Source organism: Notechis scutatus, chromosome 3 (assembly GCF_049901735.1).
Source record: "Notechis scutatus isolate UNSWTSFEM ecotype Mainland chromosome 3, rNotScu1.2, whole genome shotgun sequence".
Taxonomy (NCBI): domain Eukaryota; kingdom Metazoa; phylum Chordata; class Lepidosauria; order Squamata; family Elapidae; genus Notechis; species Notechis scutatus.
Genome location: NC_142011.1, coordinates 172,381,928 through 172,400,474, shown reverse-complemented (window position 1 = coordinate 172,400,474; position 18,547 = coordinate 172,381,928). Strand labels below are relative to the sequence as shown.

At 36.1% G+C, this 18,547-nt stretch overlaps 1 protein-coding gene across 2 annotated transcripts in view; it reads right to left on the bottom strand.

Annotated features, from left to right (window-relative positions):
• Window positions 1-18,547, bottom strand: part of CLVS1 (clavesin 1) — a 50,571-nt gene that overhangs the window by 15,492 nt on the left and 16,532 nt on the right. For both annotated transcript variants that reach the window (XM_087961780.1, XM_026689372.2), the window contains 2 exons: window positions 14,219-14,393; window positions 1,900-2,010 (listed from right to left, as the gene is read on the bottom strand). In XM_087961780.1, coding sequence (XP_087817906.1) covers window positions 1,900-2,010; window positions 14,219-14,393 — 286 coding nt within the window. The remainder of the gene's footprint in view (window positions 1-1,899; window positions 2,011-14,218; window positions 14,394-18,547) is intronic.

The window sequence follows — 18,547 nt, the reverse complement described above, 5'->3', positions numbered from 1 at the left end:
GGACCGGTGGTTGGGGACCCCTGCACTAAAGAACATTGATAGAGAGCTGAGAAACCTTTGCTATAGACAGAGAAAACTCTGGGCATGAGCGAGCAGCAGCATCTGAACCCAAGATTCTTCAGGTAAGATTCCTAAAGAACCCTAACCCTAAGTATGTCCAAACCTCTGAGCCACTATGTATTCCTGCAACAGAAGGAATACAGGAAACCAAGATTATCTACAAATGGAAATATACACATGGTAATATCATGATGTAATATTTCACCCTTATATATCCTGCATTCTGATGTGTGTTACAAGTTAATGGTGTTTGAGTCATAATGTCACAACGCATCTTTGTCATTTGCTCCCGTACATCACCATGCCCTGTAACCAGACACTGCAAAACATAATGCCGTACTTAGCAAGAAATTAGAACTCTCCTCCTTTATTGCTCTCATAATAGGGTTAAAACAAAATCATCACGTTGAATTGACCTGCAATTTCTCACATCCAATATAACTTAATGGATGTCTTTGTAAGATTTTATATATAAAATTTACAGAAAGGTCTTCTTATTGAAAGATTCTTGCCTCACAATGGACTCTACATTAAAAAAAAATAATCCCAATAGTATAATCTTTTCCATGACTAGGCTGGTATAAGTATCATTAAATTCAAAAGATTTTATTTCTATGGAAGTAAGCAGCTTGCTAGTCCTTGTTCACAATGCCCCTCAATTTATTATAATTTTTAAAAAAAGATTTGATGAAGCAAATTGAGCCACATTATAATCAAATAGCCTCTGCAGCTACAATACTATCCATTAGAAGAATTGCATTTACAAGTAACTGTTCTAAATCATACCTATGAATGAATTATATATTAATACATAGGTAAAAACATCTCCATTATGTTTTTTTCCTGCTAGGATAAAATAATGTGACCCAAAGTACAGAAAAATAATAATAAAAAAAATAGTCTCAAAAAAGAAATAGGCCAATTTTTAAACAAAGGGAAATCTAAAGAAATCTAATATTTAAGTATAATTTCCTGTAGCTCAGGATACATTCCTGACCTTTCAAACAATTCTTCCTTGCTTTTATCAAGTCGATGTACTGCTTCATACATAGTCTTATTTTTCTTTGAACATCTTATCTTTCTCTTTTCAAATATATTCTCAATTCGACCCAACCACATTTTTTTCTGGTGATGCCTCCTTCTTATTTCATGTCTTGAATAGCTTTTATAACTTTACTACCTTTTGCCTACTATTTCTTACTTTTTATTTAGCATAATTTTGCATTTCCCAGCAAAAGAAAAGTTGATGGATATGTATGAATGCATGCTTCATAAAAATCAATATCCCAAGTTTTTTTCTTTTATAATAATTTAACTGAATTTTAACTGTTATCAGTTATTTTGCTCTCAACTGGTTGCACAAAAGACAATGTGCTAAACAGCAAAATCAGAGATTTCTCCCAAGGTTAAAATGTTTGGGGGGGAAAGGATCAGTCCTTTGATAAAATAGACTTGAAATGTTATCTATCAATGTTTTTAGCAACCTATTGTGACCTGGCTTTCTTCTAGATCTATTGCAAGTGGGGAACAGTGTGAATAATACATGACATTAAAAGGGAATTGGGTTGAAAAATAGATAATTTTATGTTTTACAGAAAGTTGCTTTTTCCATGTGTATATGATGAAAGATTTTCTGTCACTTGGCTTGGAATCTGGAAATAATTCTCTCCTGCTGAAATAGTGTTTAAATGTACAGTAGGCTGCTGACAAAATCTAGCTGAGACTTCATCCCTTGTTGCAAACCACAAAGAGAAAAAGGAAGAGGCAGAGAAGAGTAGAAATTCTCTAATATCACACATAGGCTTCCACCATCATAGGCTTGTTTCATTTTCTCATTACCCTTTTCCGTGTCTTGTCTTTGAGGAAGGGTTTGATTAGCGTGTAGAGAGCATGGATGTACCATGGCTGGTTCACAAAATGGATGCCTCCAAAGCGAGCAGGAAAGCTGTCCTGTGGAAACGAAAGAAACAGATTCTAATTAACAGAGACTGACAGAGATAAATAGCAGGCCTGATGTCAGGAGTTAGAGAAAAAGGAGAAGTCAAAGGAGAAGTCTTGGCTATTAATTGGTGCATTTGAGAGACAATTCAATCATGCAACCATGCTACATTGTGTTTTAATGCTCAGTTTGCTCTTTTATACAACAGAACAAATTTGAAAAAATCCACAGCTGGGGCTTACCCTCATCCTAGTTCTATTTCCATGAGAGTTTGTATATGTGCATATCTATTAAACATGAATATGATGTGGTTTGTGGTTTGTATTTCCCAACAGGTTCACAGAACCAAGTCCCTTTAGACATCTACAGGCATGGTTTATCTCCTCACCCTGTGCCTTTGCCCTTCCTCAGCCCTTTCTCAAGGCATTGTTTCAATAGTTGAACTTTCTGGGTGAATGAATTGGGCATAAGGGACAGAGGAAGATGTTAAGTGAAGCTGTCAAGAGGGAGGAACAGCATACAGCGCCATGGCAACAGACACAAATGCCTGCTTTGGGGGTTCTGAACAGATACCCAACAAATTAGTATGCAGGTAGAGTCAAGCTTTTCAGAGTCAACAACAGTGGGATTCTTTTTCAGGTAAGCAGAATGCAGCATCTGAAATTATATTTCTCATAGATCCTGTTAAATCAGTACATTAGATTCATAGGAAAACAGGGACTAAAGTAACAGTGAATGTTTTAGGTCATATATATATATATGTTTTAGGTCACATATATTCAGAAGAAATTTTCCCTTCATCTTCAGTGCATTTGGAATATATATATATGGTATTCAGCTTTGTTCGGGTATTTTCCCACGTCATTATAGTTGTGCTTTTAAAGTTGTAGCAACGTTTCGGCAGAATCTCATCTGCCATCATCAGGCTTCTGTATTGTGTTCGTCTGTGAGTCAGACTTTTACAGTTGTTTCAGTTTTAAATTTGGGGCTAGCCTACTGCTGTGCCAGAATGGTTTTTTCTTCATCCTGATTGGTTGGGAGTCTTGGTCTGTGTTTATTGGTCTTGGAGTTTGCTGTGTTCTGCTTGATTGGTGTTTCTAATATCTTCTGTCTGTTTTGTGGCTCTTTTTGTATCTTGATTGGCTGGCAACATGGTGTTCCTGTATTGGAGGCCTTTAGTGCAGCTTGGCTCCGGGTAAATGGACGGCTATCATTTGTTAGGAAGCTAGGTTTCATCTGGGTGCCTGGTTGGGGTGTGTTTGAGCTGGAGGTATCAGGGGGGATCTGTTTGTGCCCAGGTGTTTGCCTGGCTTGTCATGTGGATATTTTTTTGTTTCTGAGTGCAGGCTTCCAAATAATTGACAGTCTGCACTCTCAAACAAAAAAATTATATATATATATATGTGTGTGTGTGTGTGTGTGTGTGTGTGTGTGTATGTGTGTGTGTGTGTGTGTGTGTGTGTGTGTGTGTATGTATATATATATATTCTATATAGACTATACAAAAGAGATATTCAACCAGCGCAAAAGGGAACAAAAATACCCAAGCATCTCCTACCACCATTCAGTACACAGATGAGCAGTGATTAACTTCAAGATTAACATCAAACCAACAATCAAGTAAACAATACCACAATCAAGGAACTGCCAAAGAAGCCAACAATAAATAGCCCAATCAAAGAACCTCTAAACCATCCCCACCAACACTGACAGGGCAAGCCAGTAGAATATAAACTGAGAGCAAACCCCATTCCTAAGTAGCACTGATGGGTAATGAAACATGTACCAGAAAATAACCAAGCTCAGAGACCATGAAGGATACTTCATTTCAATCCTGAGCTACAAATATTCTTTTCTATCAGATCTACTGCACCCTGGAGCAAATGCAGGTATCCTCTAGGTTCTTGGTGAAGTGTATTGCATGTCTCTGTGGCTTTTCTGGTTTTCTGTTAAAGAGACCCTAATGGAATGCCTGTTGCTAGGTTATGCCTCTGCAAAAAATTCCTGTTATAAACCTTTTCATTCTGAATGCCAGTCTAGATAGAAATGGAACCACAGAACTTAATAGCATATGATTAATCCTGTTAAACGATTTCCTACACACCTTTCACTGTAGGAAATAAAGCAAAGGAAAAATAAAACAGGAAGTCTTTCTTCCTAATACTTTTGTGACATTAGTTTATCACCCCTTGTTCATGAATATCACTAGAATATTAGCTGCAAACCTTTACTTCCTGCTGGTAAATGAAGCACTTTCTTGATCTGCCCACATGCTCCCATTTAGAAAATTTATATTCAGTTTCATTCTTTTTTGAATGAAAGTCAGCATTATAAATCAATCAAATATGCCAAGAAATTAGGAAACAAGAAAACAAATAGCAAGTCTGTGAATTTGGCAAAAGCTTGCAAGCAACACAGATGGAGGAACAAAAAAAAAACCTGGAAAAGGAAGGAAGGAAGGAGGGAAGGAAAGGAAAGGAAAGGAAAGGAGGGAGGGAGGGAGGAAGGAGGGAAGGAAGGAAGGAAGGAAGGAAGGAAAGAAGGAAGGAAGGAAGGAAGGAAGGAAGGAAGGAAGGAAGGAAGGAAGGAAGGAAGGAAGGAAGGAAGGAAGGAAGGAAGGTAACATTACAGAAATAATCAAATATAATATCTTAGTTTAATTTCAATTCATTTCAACACTGCCTTTATAGCTCTTGTCATTGTCAGCATTGCTACTGTTAGGCAAAGAACATTTTTAGGATCATCTTTAATTCTGAAAAAATGAAGAAACTAACAGATAACAGATAATCAGAGTAGGAAGGGACCTTATAGGTCATCTAGCCCAACCCTCGCCCAAGCACGAGACCCTACACCATTTCTGATAAATGGCAGTCCAATTTCTTCTTGAAAGTCTCAAGTGATGGTGCTCGCACAACTTCCGAGGGGAGGCTGTTCCATTAATTGATTGTTCTCACTGTCAGAAAGTTTCTCCTTATTTCCAGGTTAAATCTCTCCTTGTTCAGCTTTCATCCATTGTTCCTTGTCTGGCTTACAGGCGCTCTGGAGAATAGCTTGACCCCTTCCTCTCTGTGGCAGCCCCTCAAATATTAGAAGACTGCTATCATGTCTCCCCTGGTCCTTCTATTCACTAGACTAGCCATGCCCAGTTCTTGTAACCGTTCTTCATATGTTTTAGTCTCCAGTCCCCTAATCATCCAGGTTGCTGTTCTCTGTACTTTTTCTAGAGTCAACATCTTTTTTATAATGTGGTTAACATAACTGGATGCAGTACTCTAGGTGTGGTCTTAATAAGGCTTTATAGAGTGGTATTAGTACCTCATTTTATCTCGATTGTATCCCTCTGTTAATGCAATTTAGGATTGCATTAGCTTTTTTGGCTGCTGCTGCACACTGCTGGCTCATATTTAGCTGGTTGTCCACTAAGACTCCAAGATCCTTCTCACAGTTACTGCTGTTGAGCCTGGTTTCACCCAGTCTATATGTGTACTTTTGGTTTTTCTTGCCTAAGTGTAGGACTTTACTTTTCTCTACATTGAATTTCATTTTGTTAGATACGGCCCAGCCATATGAAGGCAATCTGATATTCAGCCTCTAAACTCCTCTTACCCATTCAAAATACTGAGCAGCATCTTGACTATGCCAAAATCTCATCATGTTCTTTAATATGGTGATTATAATATTACATTAAAAGTATAAAAAAAAACTTCCACTGAAAGGAATTGTCAACAATCCATTAATTTTCTGTTAGATTAAATACTGAAGGCCCAAATGCAAAAAGGGTGAATCTGGTAAATAGAAAATGTACAAATAAAGAGACTTCTGCTTAACCATCAAATGAAAACCTTATGAAGATCACAGACTACCATAAGGAGATGGGATGCAATAAATTAAAAAGGATAACAAGTAAATCAGAGTCCAAAATAATAGTAATATTTTTTTAAAAGTAAGGGCAGATAAAACAGAAAGTATATATTAAAACAAGACTCTAAAAGGAATCTAAAAGAATTAGTTGGGTGTAGGGAAGTATAAAATTTAGCATGTGGCAGACTATATCCATCACATTACTAGATGTCTGTTTCCATCATCTGACAGATTTTAAGCAGTGCTGTGCAGAACCTGGCAACACTATATGTTGTTGCAGGATTGGTATCTGAAAGCAGTTGGTATCTGTAGAATTGATCTGTGAGACCTGGATATTTGTACAATATTAGTGAGATGATGATAATACAGATATCTCAGTAACACAAGCTTTAGAGAAGCACATGATCTGTTGGTGACCATAAATAAAGAAGTTTGGCATCACTTTAAAATAAGGAAACCTGTGTTTTAACAGAATATGAAAGGAAGATGTTCATGCTAGAAGGAAGATACTCATGCTGATGGAGCAAAAACTATTGTAATAAACGGACACATTTTATTTTATTGATAATGGTTGGCTGAATTTTGAACTAAAAGTTCTGTAAAAAAGGATGAAGAAACCATGCTCTCTGGGGGTTGTTCTCTCAAAGCAACTTGGCAGCTTAGAGTGAATAAATATATTTTGATTCTCCACTGATTATCTGGTGATTTTGACTAAATTCCTAGCTTGAAAATGAACACAGAAAAGGAAGAAATCTCATATTTCTGACACTCTCATAGTTAGCAAATTGCTAACTACTTTTTGCCACTCACACTTTGCAAATTCGGTTTAATAAATCTTTAGAAAGAAGAATCCCTTCAATTCTATATATACCGTGTTTCTCCAACGATACGGCCTCCACCAATAGGAAGCCCCAGCATGATTTATTGGCATAAAATCAAATTAAGCCCCTCCCCCCAAATTAAGGCCCATATTAAACATGCGAAATGGGGGGGAATGGCAGGGGGGGCTTGCCGTTAGGAAGTACTTTGTTGCATGCCCGGATATGGTGCTGCCTGTGTTGGTGGGGCACTTCATATCGGGAGACCTTCCGCCACCGTTGCTTTCCCTTCTCCCTTGCTGCCGCAGCGTTAGAGCAACACCACGGCATTTGGCGCAGCCACGTGCAGCCAGTCAGGGCTCCTCCCTGCAACCGGAGCCCTGAGGAGACACTTGGCTTCAGGCGCTCATGTCGCCGCCTTCCCTTTGCCTTCAAAGGTAAAGCGAATTATTTTAAAAACCTCTGCTCATCCCACCAGGGCTGCGCCGGAGCCGTGTGGGCTGGGCAGAGCCGGGAAAGAGAGCCGCGGGTGTTTCCTGGCTCTACCCAGCCCGCACGGCTCTGGTGCGGCCCTGGTGGGATGAGCGGAGGGCCTGGCGGGGAGGCACTCTCTGCCTTGGGGAGAGCTCTACCACTGGGCAGGAGGGCCCGCCTGTCAGCTGCGATGGGCGCCCCAGGTGAAGCTCTTCACGCTGTCAGTACTTTAGTCAGGGTGCATAATTCAGTCTTTATGTGTGTCTTGTCTGCCAGGTGTTTGGTTCTAGCAATTAGTGTTTTAGCCACGGAGTTTATCTGTGCTGGGTGGTGGTGGGATTGGGCGTTGAGGTAGCGGTTGGTGTGTGTTTTCTTCTGGTATACGGTGTGTCCTAGTGTGCCATCTGTTTTTTTGTAGATTAGTACATCTAGGAATGGTAGTTGTTTGTTTGTTTCTGTTTCCATGGTGAACTTGATTTTGGGGTGTGTGCTGTTTAGGTGTGTTAGGAAATTGTTTAGGTTTTCTTTTCCATGGGGCTAAATCACGAATGTGTGAATTATGCACCCTGACTAAAGTACTGACAGCCAACGGCTTCCACAAAAGCAAAATCACCGGCTTGATCCACAAAAACACACTGAGACATAATGGAGACCCAGAAGATGAACAGACCTATGGAACAGCTGTCCTGCCCTACATAAGAGGTACTACAGACAAAATCAGTAAGATACTACACAGACATCACATCAAGACTGCCTTCAAAACAGACAGAAAAATAGCAGCCATCCTTAGAAACCCCAAAGATAAAATTGACCTGGAAAACCAAGGCATATACGAAGTCCCCTGTGCATCATGCCTGGCCACATACATTGGACAGACCAATAGAAGAATAAGTACCCACCTGGATGAACACAAAAATGCAGTCAAAAAGCTGGAACACACTTCCTCACTAGTCCAACACATGGAAGCCACAGGTCATAGCATCAACTTCAATGGCACCAAAACCCTAGCCACTATAGAAAACCCCAGCCACAGAATCATCAGAGAAGCCATAGAGATTGAAAAAAGACCAGAAAGCATGAATAGAAGAGATGATTCCACCAGAATGTCAATCATTTGGAAGCCTGCACTCACAAACAAAAAAATCTCCACACCACTAGCCAGACAAGCACCTGGGCACAAACAGATCCCCCCTGATACCTCCAGCTCAAACACACCCCAACCAGGCACCCAGATGAAACCTAGCTTCCTAACAAATGATAGCCGTCCATTTACCCAGAGCCAAGCTGCACTAAAGGCCTCCAATAAAGGAACACCATGTTGCCAGCCAATCAAGATACAAAAAGAGCCACAAAACAGACAGAAGATATTAGAAACACCAATCAAGCAGAACACAGCAAACTCCAAGACCAATAAACACTGACCAAGACTCCCAACCAATCAGAATGAAGAAAAAACCATTCTGGCACAGCAATAGGCTGCCCCAAATTTAAATCTGAAACCACTGTAAAAGTCTGACCCACAGATGAACACTATACAGAAGCCTGATGATGGCAGATGAGATTCTGCCAAAACGTTGCTACAACTTTAAAAGCACAACTACAATGACGTGGGAAAATACCCGAACAAAGCTGAATGCCATACATGTAAGTACCCGCTAAAACTTGAAAATATATATATATATATATATATATATATATATATATATATATATATATATATATATATATATATATATATAATGATTGCAACATTACAGACTTCTATTATAACTTAAGAGCCAGTTTGGTCTAGTGATAAAGGCTCTAGGCTAGAAAGTGGGAAACTATATATCATTTTTAATGTATACATTATTGTGACATTTCCCTCTAAACAAGTCTCTCCACTGGCAATATATATTAAAGAAATTACAAAAACATTAATATGGTATTTATATCACAAACTAATCTTATAGGTGTACAGAATAAAGCAAAGAGAATGACATTATGCATAATAAATGTCCCATGGGATTCCGAACAAATCTATACGCAGTAAATCAATGATAAAGCAAGCCATTATTCATTTACAATAAATATCAGAACTAAACAATGTGGTTGCTACCCAATAATTAGTTATAGGAAAAATATAACCTATTTCTGAAAGTAGCATCAGATAGTACATATTTGTGAATGAAGATAAATTGCACAGGCAGAGAGACAATATTCATGCATATATAAACAGTCTGTGAAAGAGAAAAACACTATTGTTTCATTCTTCCATTTTTCTTCCTCAGCAAGACTGATTCCTCCTTCTTCACTACACCATTAAACACTCTAAATATTAAAAGGCTGATTAATTACACCATTCCAGGAACAACCATAGAGGATTTCTGAAAAGCATTGCTATGTAAGCACAGTAAAAAGGCAATGAAAAATGTGTGCCAATTCCAGTTGTCCTCCTCCTCAAGCAACTTTCATAAGTAAGTGATGTAATTCTCTTTGAAGGATTTGTTTCCTTAAGCAGGGTATCAATAGCTAATTATTCCAAATGCATGACATATCCATTCAAGGCACAAAGTATTTTGCCCAAACATTCTCACAAGCCTTCTTTAACCCTGTCTTACTCTTTTCCCATCACTTACTTAATATTTCTTAATTCATTCACCATAGTCTTTATCTTTATCATAGGCCTATTCTGGTCTATTAGAATAGACATTGCATTTTTACACTCCTTAGGTCAGTGTTTTTCAAACTTGGCAAGTGGAGCATTGGAAATGATGGTCACATGACTATGGCTGATCGCAGTGGCGCAGCAGTATGGCAGTACTAAAGCAGACACAACTTTATCAAATTTTAATCTCACAGAAGTCATGGGCCTTTGCATGCATTGTGTAAGTGAGCCTATTTGCTGTATGTTGTTTCAAAAATTGATGCCCTATGATGTGCTATTTTGTCCTGTTGAAGGTTGCAAACAGACACGAGAGATCTAGTAGTAGATTAATAGATTAATACTATGCATGCCATTGACTCTATGTCATTGTTGATGATTCACAAAAATGCTATATACATTTTTTCTCAATTTATGTGGTTTAAGTATTACTAGAGTTATAATGGAGTTTGTTTAGTTTTCATCTGAACATTTTCTACTTGGCAGTTTGCATTCCTGTACAAAGAAAGTTGATTAGATAAACCTAAATCTGGCAAAATAACATCAATTTCTGTTTAATATTTTATACAACGCCTGGAAGGCAGAAATGTTTGGCACTTATAATAGTGTTTATTAATCAAAATTTATGTAAGGAGTTAGCAAAAAAAAGGTATAGGCTTTATCCAGTACCCCCTTCTTTGCCCATAATGCTATAAGGAAAAATTATCTTTATTCTAAAGGAATTGGGTGGCACCCAAGGATGCCATTTGATTGTAATGGAACTTATTTGAAAATTGAGGAAATGTGTGCATGTATATGTATATGCATTTGAATGTGTCTGGATTTGTGGATTTAAAAAGGGCACTTTGGTCCTTGAAATGTGCTTTACTAGGAGAACATCTTCTGAGATGTTGATACATATATATACTTCCCATGTTTAGTAAAAAGTGGTTCTGTTCAGCTAATGTTTGGGGCTTCTAAATACCCAGGTCTTTTTATCCCATCCTCCATCCCACCTGCCACCCCACCCCCAATGTCCTAAAGGCAAGGATATTTTTTTGGAATGTTCATGGAAGAACAATGAATGTGTTTGCTTCCAACCACATTTCTCTCAAATACAAAAGCTATGGAAAAAAGCAAATTATACCTTATTCCCTGTAATCATAAACAATATCTGTCAACCCTTCAAGGTAGATTAGATTAGGAAACCAAAGTTATGAATGCTAATACTAGTTTTATTATAAGCTTACAGTAAAATAATCTTGCAAATCTGAACACAATTCTTCACTCCCATCCTTTATGTTCCAGAGAACTGGAAGTTAGCTCTGAGATACTTTCTCAAATTACTTTCTGCCTTGGACTCAAATTTCTTGTCTGGTCGTGTCTTTGTTGTGACTCATCCTCCTGTTCTTCAAGGTTATTGCTACTGCTTATTTCATCTGATCATTTTCCTGCAGTTTAAAATACTGCACAAAATTAAAATGTTGGGCAAAGAGGACCTGGACAAAAGTATTGTCCAATTTAATGGAATACACTTTCCAAGGATACTTAGATAACTTCTTTTTTTTTCCTCTTTAGTATTTTAAATTTTAAGATTTTACCAGCAGTATCAGAATGCAACTTTGATAGGTGTCTCTATTTCACTCTTGTCTTGTCCTTTTCTACACTTTTATAACCTGACTTTATTATTGCAGAACAGATTGGTCAGGTAATAAAAGTATTAATGTTATTTTATGCCCCAGAAAGTGGGTAATATTTCTGATTGATACAGGAATTTAATGACCTGACCTAACACTGCCCTGTCACAATTATTTTGGTTTGCCTATTCTATTAAGTTTTGGGAAACAAACAAAACAAACATAATGGCTTGAAAATCAGAAAATATTATCCTAGTGATTGGTACAGCAAAACCATATTTATAGTCTGTTACATGTTTCATTGGCAGCAGTACCTATATTTCTAATGATATATATGTCTTCTCTCAGCTTATAAGAGTTCATGAAGCCCTATCTATAAAGTTACAATTTTAAATGATAAGGATTAATGTGCAGTTTTTAAACCATTTAATAAAACATAGAATTTCTCATCATTCCAATGTCCTTCTGATTCTGACACTTTAAAAACAAATCTGTTGATGTTGACAAGCATCTGGAACAAAGCATTCTAAAGTAACACTTGTCCCAGAGATGTTATACTGAGAGTGTGTCAGGTATAGCAATAAAAAGCAGAACAATGCATATTTTCCTGTGCCTTTGGTAAACCCAACAACAATAAATCTCTTTCAAATGCTGTTCCTGACAAGAAGTTTATTACTATTTAATACATTGCTACATAAAGAACATGTCTGCACAATTCAGATTCTGAACAAAATATAAATGACACCAACTACTTCATCTCAAGAAAGCTTTACTTTTAATAGCTGATGGTTGAACTGTGGGAACAGCGAAGGTTTTTAATCCTTTGTCCAAACAAAAGGTTCCAAAACTACTATTAGCCTTAAACCAAATAGAAGTATAATTTACTCTTCGATCCTTCAATCGTTGGTTTTTAAGACTGCAAAGGCTGAGCTTACGTGCAGCAGATTTAAATTGAAATCAACAGTCCTTTCAGGAAATGATAGGATGGACAGCATAGGATTGCTATATGTTCTCCTGCCCCACATACAAAAAGGCTTTATACACACAGAAAATCAGAATAACTGACATTTTTAATTCTGGAAATGTGTTAATCCAAAATTGAAATTATTAATTATACCAATACTTGCTGTTGAGTAAGGCATATACAGCAGCCAATTGGAAACTTCCAATGACTTAAATAAGATGGGGCAAATAGTAACCTTCTGCATATAAGTGCTTATTTCCTATTAATCAATTTGGGATTGCAACTTAACATTCTTTGGAAAGAATCCAGCCTAATGAGGGACCCAATTGTTCACATACACACACACACACACACACGTTACTATAGTATAACTATAATCTATTATATACACAACATTTCTCCCAACAAGGAAATGTACATGGTACATTAGGGAAAAAGAGAAACCATTATTCCAGTATTATTTCACTTTTGCCTTTGAAAATCCTGTGTAGCTTTTTTGAATATTACATAATTATTAACATCAGGCAGCAGACTCACACTTCTAGGCGAGAGGTCCTTAATCTTTATTAAATCCAATATAGAAAGTGAATAATATACTTTACTGAAGAGTCATAGTAAATATAATATTAAAAATAAGTTGAATAGCATCTGTAACAGATAAAAGATTCCAAAGTCTTCTTATTTGAAAAATCTATACCTGTGTATTAATGATAGAACATTTATACATGCTTGACTTTAGCTTAATGGTATTTTAATATTAGATAAACTAAGCACTTTTTATGACTATTAGATGAACTAAGCAAATTTTGGATAATTGCAGCTATTTAGGACTATTGATCAAAATTGTTTAGCTATTAAAATACAATAATTTAGAGACTTCCCCTGAATGGTATGGTGAATTAGACATCCCTAAAGGAGTGGGAATAGCATTGCAGGGAAGATTGGCAGCAGACAGTATACATACAGTATATATAAAGTATACAAGATGTTCTTATTTTTATATACTAGTATTTTATATTCTAGCATATAAAAATAAGAGCAAACCCCACTCCCTTCTAGGACTGATCATGTTGCCTAGTTTGGTAATGGAATGTCTGTAAGAAAACCACCAAGCTCAGAGAGTCTGAAGAACCCCATAGTTGGCTATTCCCAAAGCACTTAGTGATGGAAACTTTTCTGATCTGAAAAAAATGGTTGTGGATTCAGCATTTCTTTTCCTAGTGTCCCTTAAATTGCCTTCAGCTGAAAAAGCACAGTCATTCAAATGCTATTATTGACAAAATCTAATATTTAAGAGCAAACCATGTATGTTGCTTCCAGCATTCTAGGATGTTTGTTCATTTATTTCTGGGTATAAACATATTTCTGGGCAACATCTCCACCTCTGATTTTAATAGTTTGGAGAATTTTTTGTTTTAAATTTTTTTTAAAGGCCATTTGGATGTATAATAATACAGGCTGGTGCTAAGCTCTGTCTCTGGATACTTATTTTATCCTCCATTCAACACATATGCAGACAGTCTGTATACGTGTGGTATATATTTTGTCTGACAGATGCTGCAAATTATTAATCCCCCGGAAGTCCCATGGATTAAATCTTAAATCTCTGAACATTTCTAATTGCTGCAGTATGCAGTACAGCCCTGTGCTAAAAATGATTCACGGTTTCACTGAAACAAATAAACATCTGATTTTCTTAATTAAGCCTCAAGTTTCAACATGATTTTTCTATTGATTTTTTTAATTGTTTCTGTGCTTGACAACAGTGCTCCTGGAAAAAAAGAAAAGAAAGAAAACCCAAGTTATTCTTCAAGGTATCACAGTTTCTTCTGTGCTACATACCTGCAACCCTTCAATGGCCAGTCTGAGGATGGAAGGGGTCAATTTGGAGGCTTGCTTGAAGGAAAAATTACTCCAGTCTATAATTAGAATGAAGCCATTTATCTGAAGCTCTTGATCTTCAATAAGAACTTCCAAGGACAAGAGAATAGCCCGTAAAATATCTACAAAGGAATTTCTAAGAATGGGAGAAAAGAGAAAAAAATCATTACTGCTATCTTGAAATCATTCAAAAAATATCATAATCGTTTTTCATAAGTTGGAAGCAAACAAAAAGAAAACCCACTTGCTTTTGTGGCACTAGACAAATGCAGCTCATTTTCTACCAGTAGAAATTGTGACAAATGATGACTTCAATTCTTTGAACCTCTGTAGTTATTTTGTGGGGTTTCTTCTCATTTTTATGTATAATAGGCATTGTTAGAATGTCAAAATATAATAACTAAAACAAAATATTTTGAGAGCCCCATGAACCATAGAGAGAATTGAGAGTCCTGTGAACCATAGAATTTTACAAAGCAAAAAGAAAATAGTGTTTGGATATCAAAATAGAAGTCAGGAATAAGAAAAAATATAGTAATCATAGGGATGGGAAAATTTATTTTCTTCTCACCAGTTAATGATACTAGAATTTACTTTTAATGCTTGTTAACTTTAATCTGCTGACATAAATAAATGTGGTTCTTTGTCCTAGATTTTTCATTCCTGATCTTTGGAATTGCTATCCTCAAAGTTATCTGTTCAATAAATCATAAAATTGTGGCACAAGATATTATTATAGTAAATAAAGTAGAACTTTTTAGAAAAACTCAGTGGACTGTAATGAATGCAGTGAATAAAGCTATTTCCCAACTATGTCTTCTGTCTTTCCACATCATTCTTGCTAACACAGGAGACTTGGCGATGTGGGTTTTAGACCTAAATTGGACTAGAGATGGAGTCCCACCACAATGACATTTCACTCAGCAATATCCCCCCACCCCATATGATAAAAGTATATGAGTTAATAGATAAATGGACTGGCTGGTAATCTGGTCAATGAATTAGAATAGACAATTTAATGTTATCCTTGTAATTAATAACACCAGACATCTCACTAAATAAAAACCCACCTATAAATTGATGAAGCATTATAGGGATAGAGACCTTTTAAAGAATGATTTTTGCTGAAAGTTTTAATTCTGCCTGCCTGCCTACCTGCCTGCCTGCCTGCCTGTTGGAACTGGTGGAAATCTCCATTTCTTCATGCAATGCCTTTTGGAATTGTGGCAGGATATTTCATGATGGTAATGATAGTGAGGAATTGCCATCCCCAAAAGAGAGATACTGTGAGGAACTTCACTACTGCTGATCAAATCAAGAAAAAATGACTTAAATACAATTTAAACAAAGTGACAGCAAAATAGTAAGCGGGTCCTCCTATTCACCCCAATACTTTCACCTCCATAAATTGTCTCACTTTCAGGGTGCAATTTTGTCTCATTTGGTTTTTAATGAAATTGGAAATAAAAATTTTCTAATTAGCAGTAGAACAAAAATGCACCTAAAAGTTGGAATGATTGAATTAAATTTCAAATTATCTCAGGGGACAGTAACAATTTTCTAATAAAAGTTTCCAGGCAATTGAATTTGAAAGCCAAAACAATACTAGCAAACTTCAAATAGTGGAATTTATATCATTATTATTATTCATGAACCAAAAACACTCACTAAAGTGTTTTTTAATATAAAATGCCGCAAGGTAGAAGTCTATTGACTACCAAGGGAGGTTTGACCTACTAGGGCAGGCTCCATGTCAGAGATTCTAACACAAGATTTTGACTGAAAATATGACTTTCATAAGCTGCAGCAGTAGCTCTTGAGAAAGAAAGTGCTAATATTAGTTATAGATAAACCTGGAAAAGATAATAGAAGTTTTGAATCAAAGTCACATACAAATAAGACCTAATACATATTTTGAGAGTCTACCTTTATTTTTTAGGCAGAATTAGACACACATTGTAGGCAGGCAGGCAGACACTGTTTTAATTCAAATGATTTTTCCCTTAAACAACTCATGAGCATATTTGTTTGGCTGCTTACAGTACTTTGTTTTCCAATGTCAACCAATCAACAGCCACTTTTGCTATTTAGCTGCCTTCCAAATGCATTCTCCCAATATATACTTTTATTGGGCATCTGATTTCTGACTGTAATAAACATAAAAGATTCATTTAACAATTTTTCCTAAATCACCATTAGTGGATTTAGGACACAGGTATCAAACCCGTGGCGTCACACTGCTGTCGTGACGTTTTGCAACGTTTTTTCCCTTCACAGAGCTGGGGTGAGCATGGCCGGCATGTAATGCAGCCAACCTATAGGCTGCCAGTTTAACACCCCTGATTTAGGATATATAATTTTAGCACATTTTCTTTAATATAAGCCAAAGGTGAACAACTTTTTCAAGTCTGAATTTATCTTTTGGGCAAGGAAGTTAAGATAGGACAAATATTCAATTTAACTCAATTTATATAATGTAGTTATTATGATTTCTCCTCATGTCTCTATTATATTGCTGCTGTGTAAAATTAAAATTTTGAATTTAGTGGTCATTTCTGAATGGGCCTGGGGCCACATCTGAAACTTTTCAAGACTGCAAATATCGCCCATGATTATCATCACATTTTAAAGTACCAACAGACTTTCTAGTATCAATCATTTGAATTCAGTGACAAAGACTTTGGGAATGATAGGACAAGATCTCTCAAAGTGTTTTTTATGTCCTCTGTCATACCTTTCTTTAGAACATTTTAAAGATATTTCAAGTATTATTTCAGGGCCTCTTTCGATATTTTACTCAGCTCTACAATGCCCTTATCACAATGTTCTTATCACATTGGAACTGTATAGTTCCAAATATAATTAATGGACTCAGACAGTCAAGATTGTATTTTCACTATAATTATAAACACGAAGAAGGAATTTGCCTTTTCTCATTGACATGGTTGATTTTTTTTAAATGGATCTTGTTATGTGACTAACAAGTATCAACAATTTGTGTATAGGTTAAATTGAAGAACATCTACAAAAAATCAAAACTCTTTCCTTTTTCTCTATGTAAAAATCAATAGCATATATTTTGGAATATAAGTGGAAATTATATTAGAACTGTGACTGGTATGAATTGAAACTACAAGTCATTATATGTAATAATGGTACCGCATGCTGGAAGATTCTTGATTTTGTGCCAACTGATCTTTGCAAAATTGTTAAGACTTTCTCTAGGTTGGCTGGTTACAGCATGCCTGCTCCTTGTCTGGATTTAATAATATTTTGTTCATCTGTTAAAATTATGTTGAACTTTAAGTTTAAGATACATAAAGGGGCAGCATCATTTGATGATCTATGCCAGATTAAGTCTGTAAAGGTTTAAAAAATCAACTTAGTAAAATAGAAGCATATAGGTTACAGATGCAAAAAGAACTGTCTGTACTATTAAATGTTATAAAAATATTTTCATTGTGCTGCTTGGAAAACAAAAGAGAAGCTATGGAAAAATACTGTCATATAGTGATTAACATTAAACAGTCTTCCTTGAACCAATTCATAGAGATGGTAGAGAAGATTGTAATCAGATTTTACTCAAATAAAAGCAATCATTCACTGGAATTCATAGAAAGGTTTCTTCCTCAGCTCTCAAATAACTCAAATCTGGAAAAATTGTAAAATAATGCACCCCTTGCTACTTTTAAATCCCAAAAGTAAACCTAGGTATTCAGGGAAAGAAAAGTTGTAAAAACAAAATCTACCAGGTATTTAACCAGTCACTTTATGCCAAGCAAACAGAATATCAATTGTGCCATTTCACCTTTGTTGAGAAATGGGAAAGCATAATGAACAAGTTAAGATTGATAGAAGGGCTTTTTTATTTCAAAACTGCCTGCTTGGGCTATATATGTGGGCATGTTAATTTTTTTAAACCTTGTATTGTATATATACATTTAGTTTCACAAGTGTATTTATTTGTGTGTGTATGAGTGAGTGAGTGAGTGATATCTCTTCTTTGTCCATGTGTTTGTTTTGAGATGCTATCTATTTATTGCAAACTTTATTTATATCCTACTTTTTCTCTAAGAGATCAAGGCAACAGGCTTATTTCTTCCATTTTATCTTTACAAGCAGATCTCTTTAATTAGCACAGAATGAAAATAATATAAACAGTCTAGCCTGTAAGCTGAAGAAAAATAACTTGAATTTAGAATTATCACTGAAATGATGAAGGCTATGAAAACCACAATGTAATAAAGGATGTTGTAAAACTATATAATATAAATGTGATTACATAAAAAC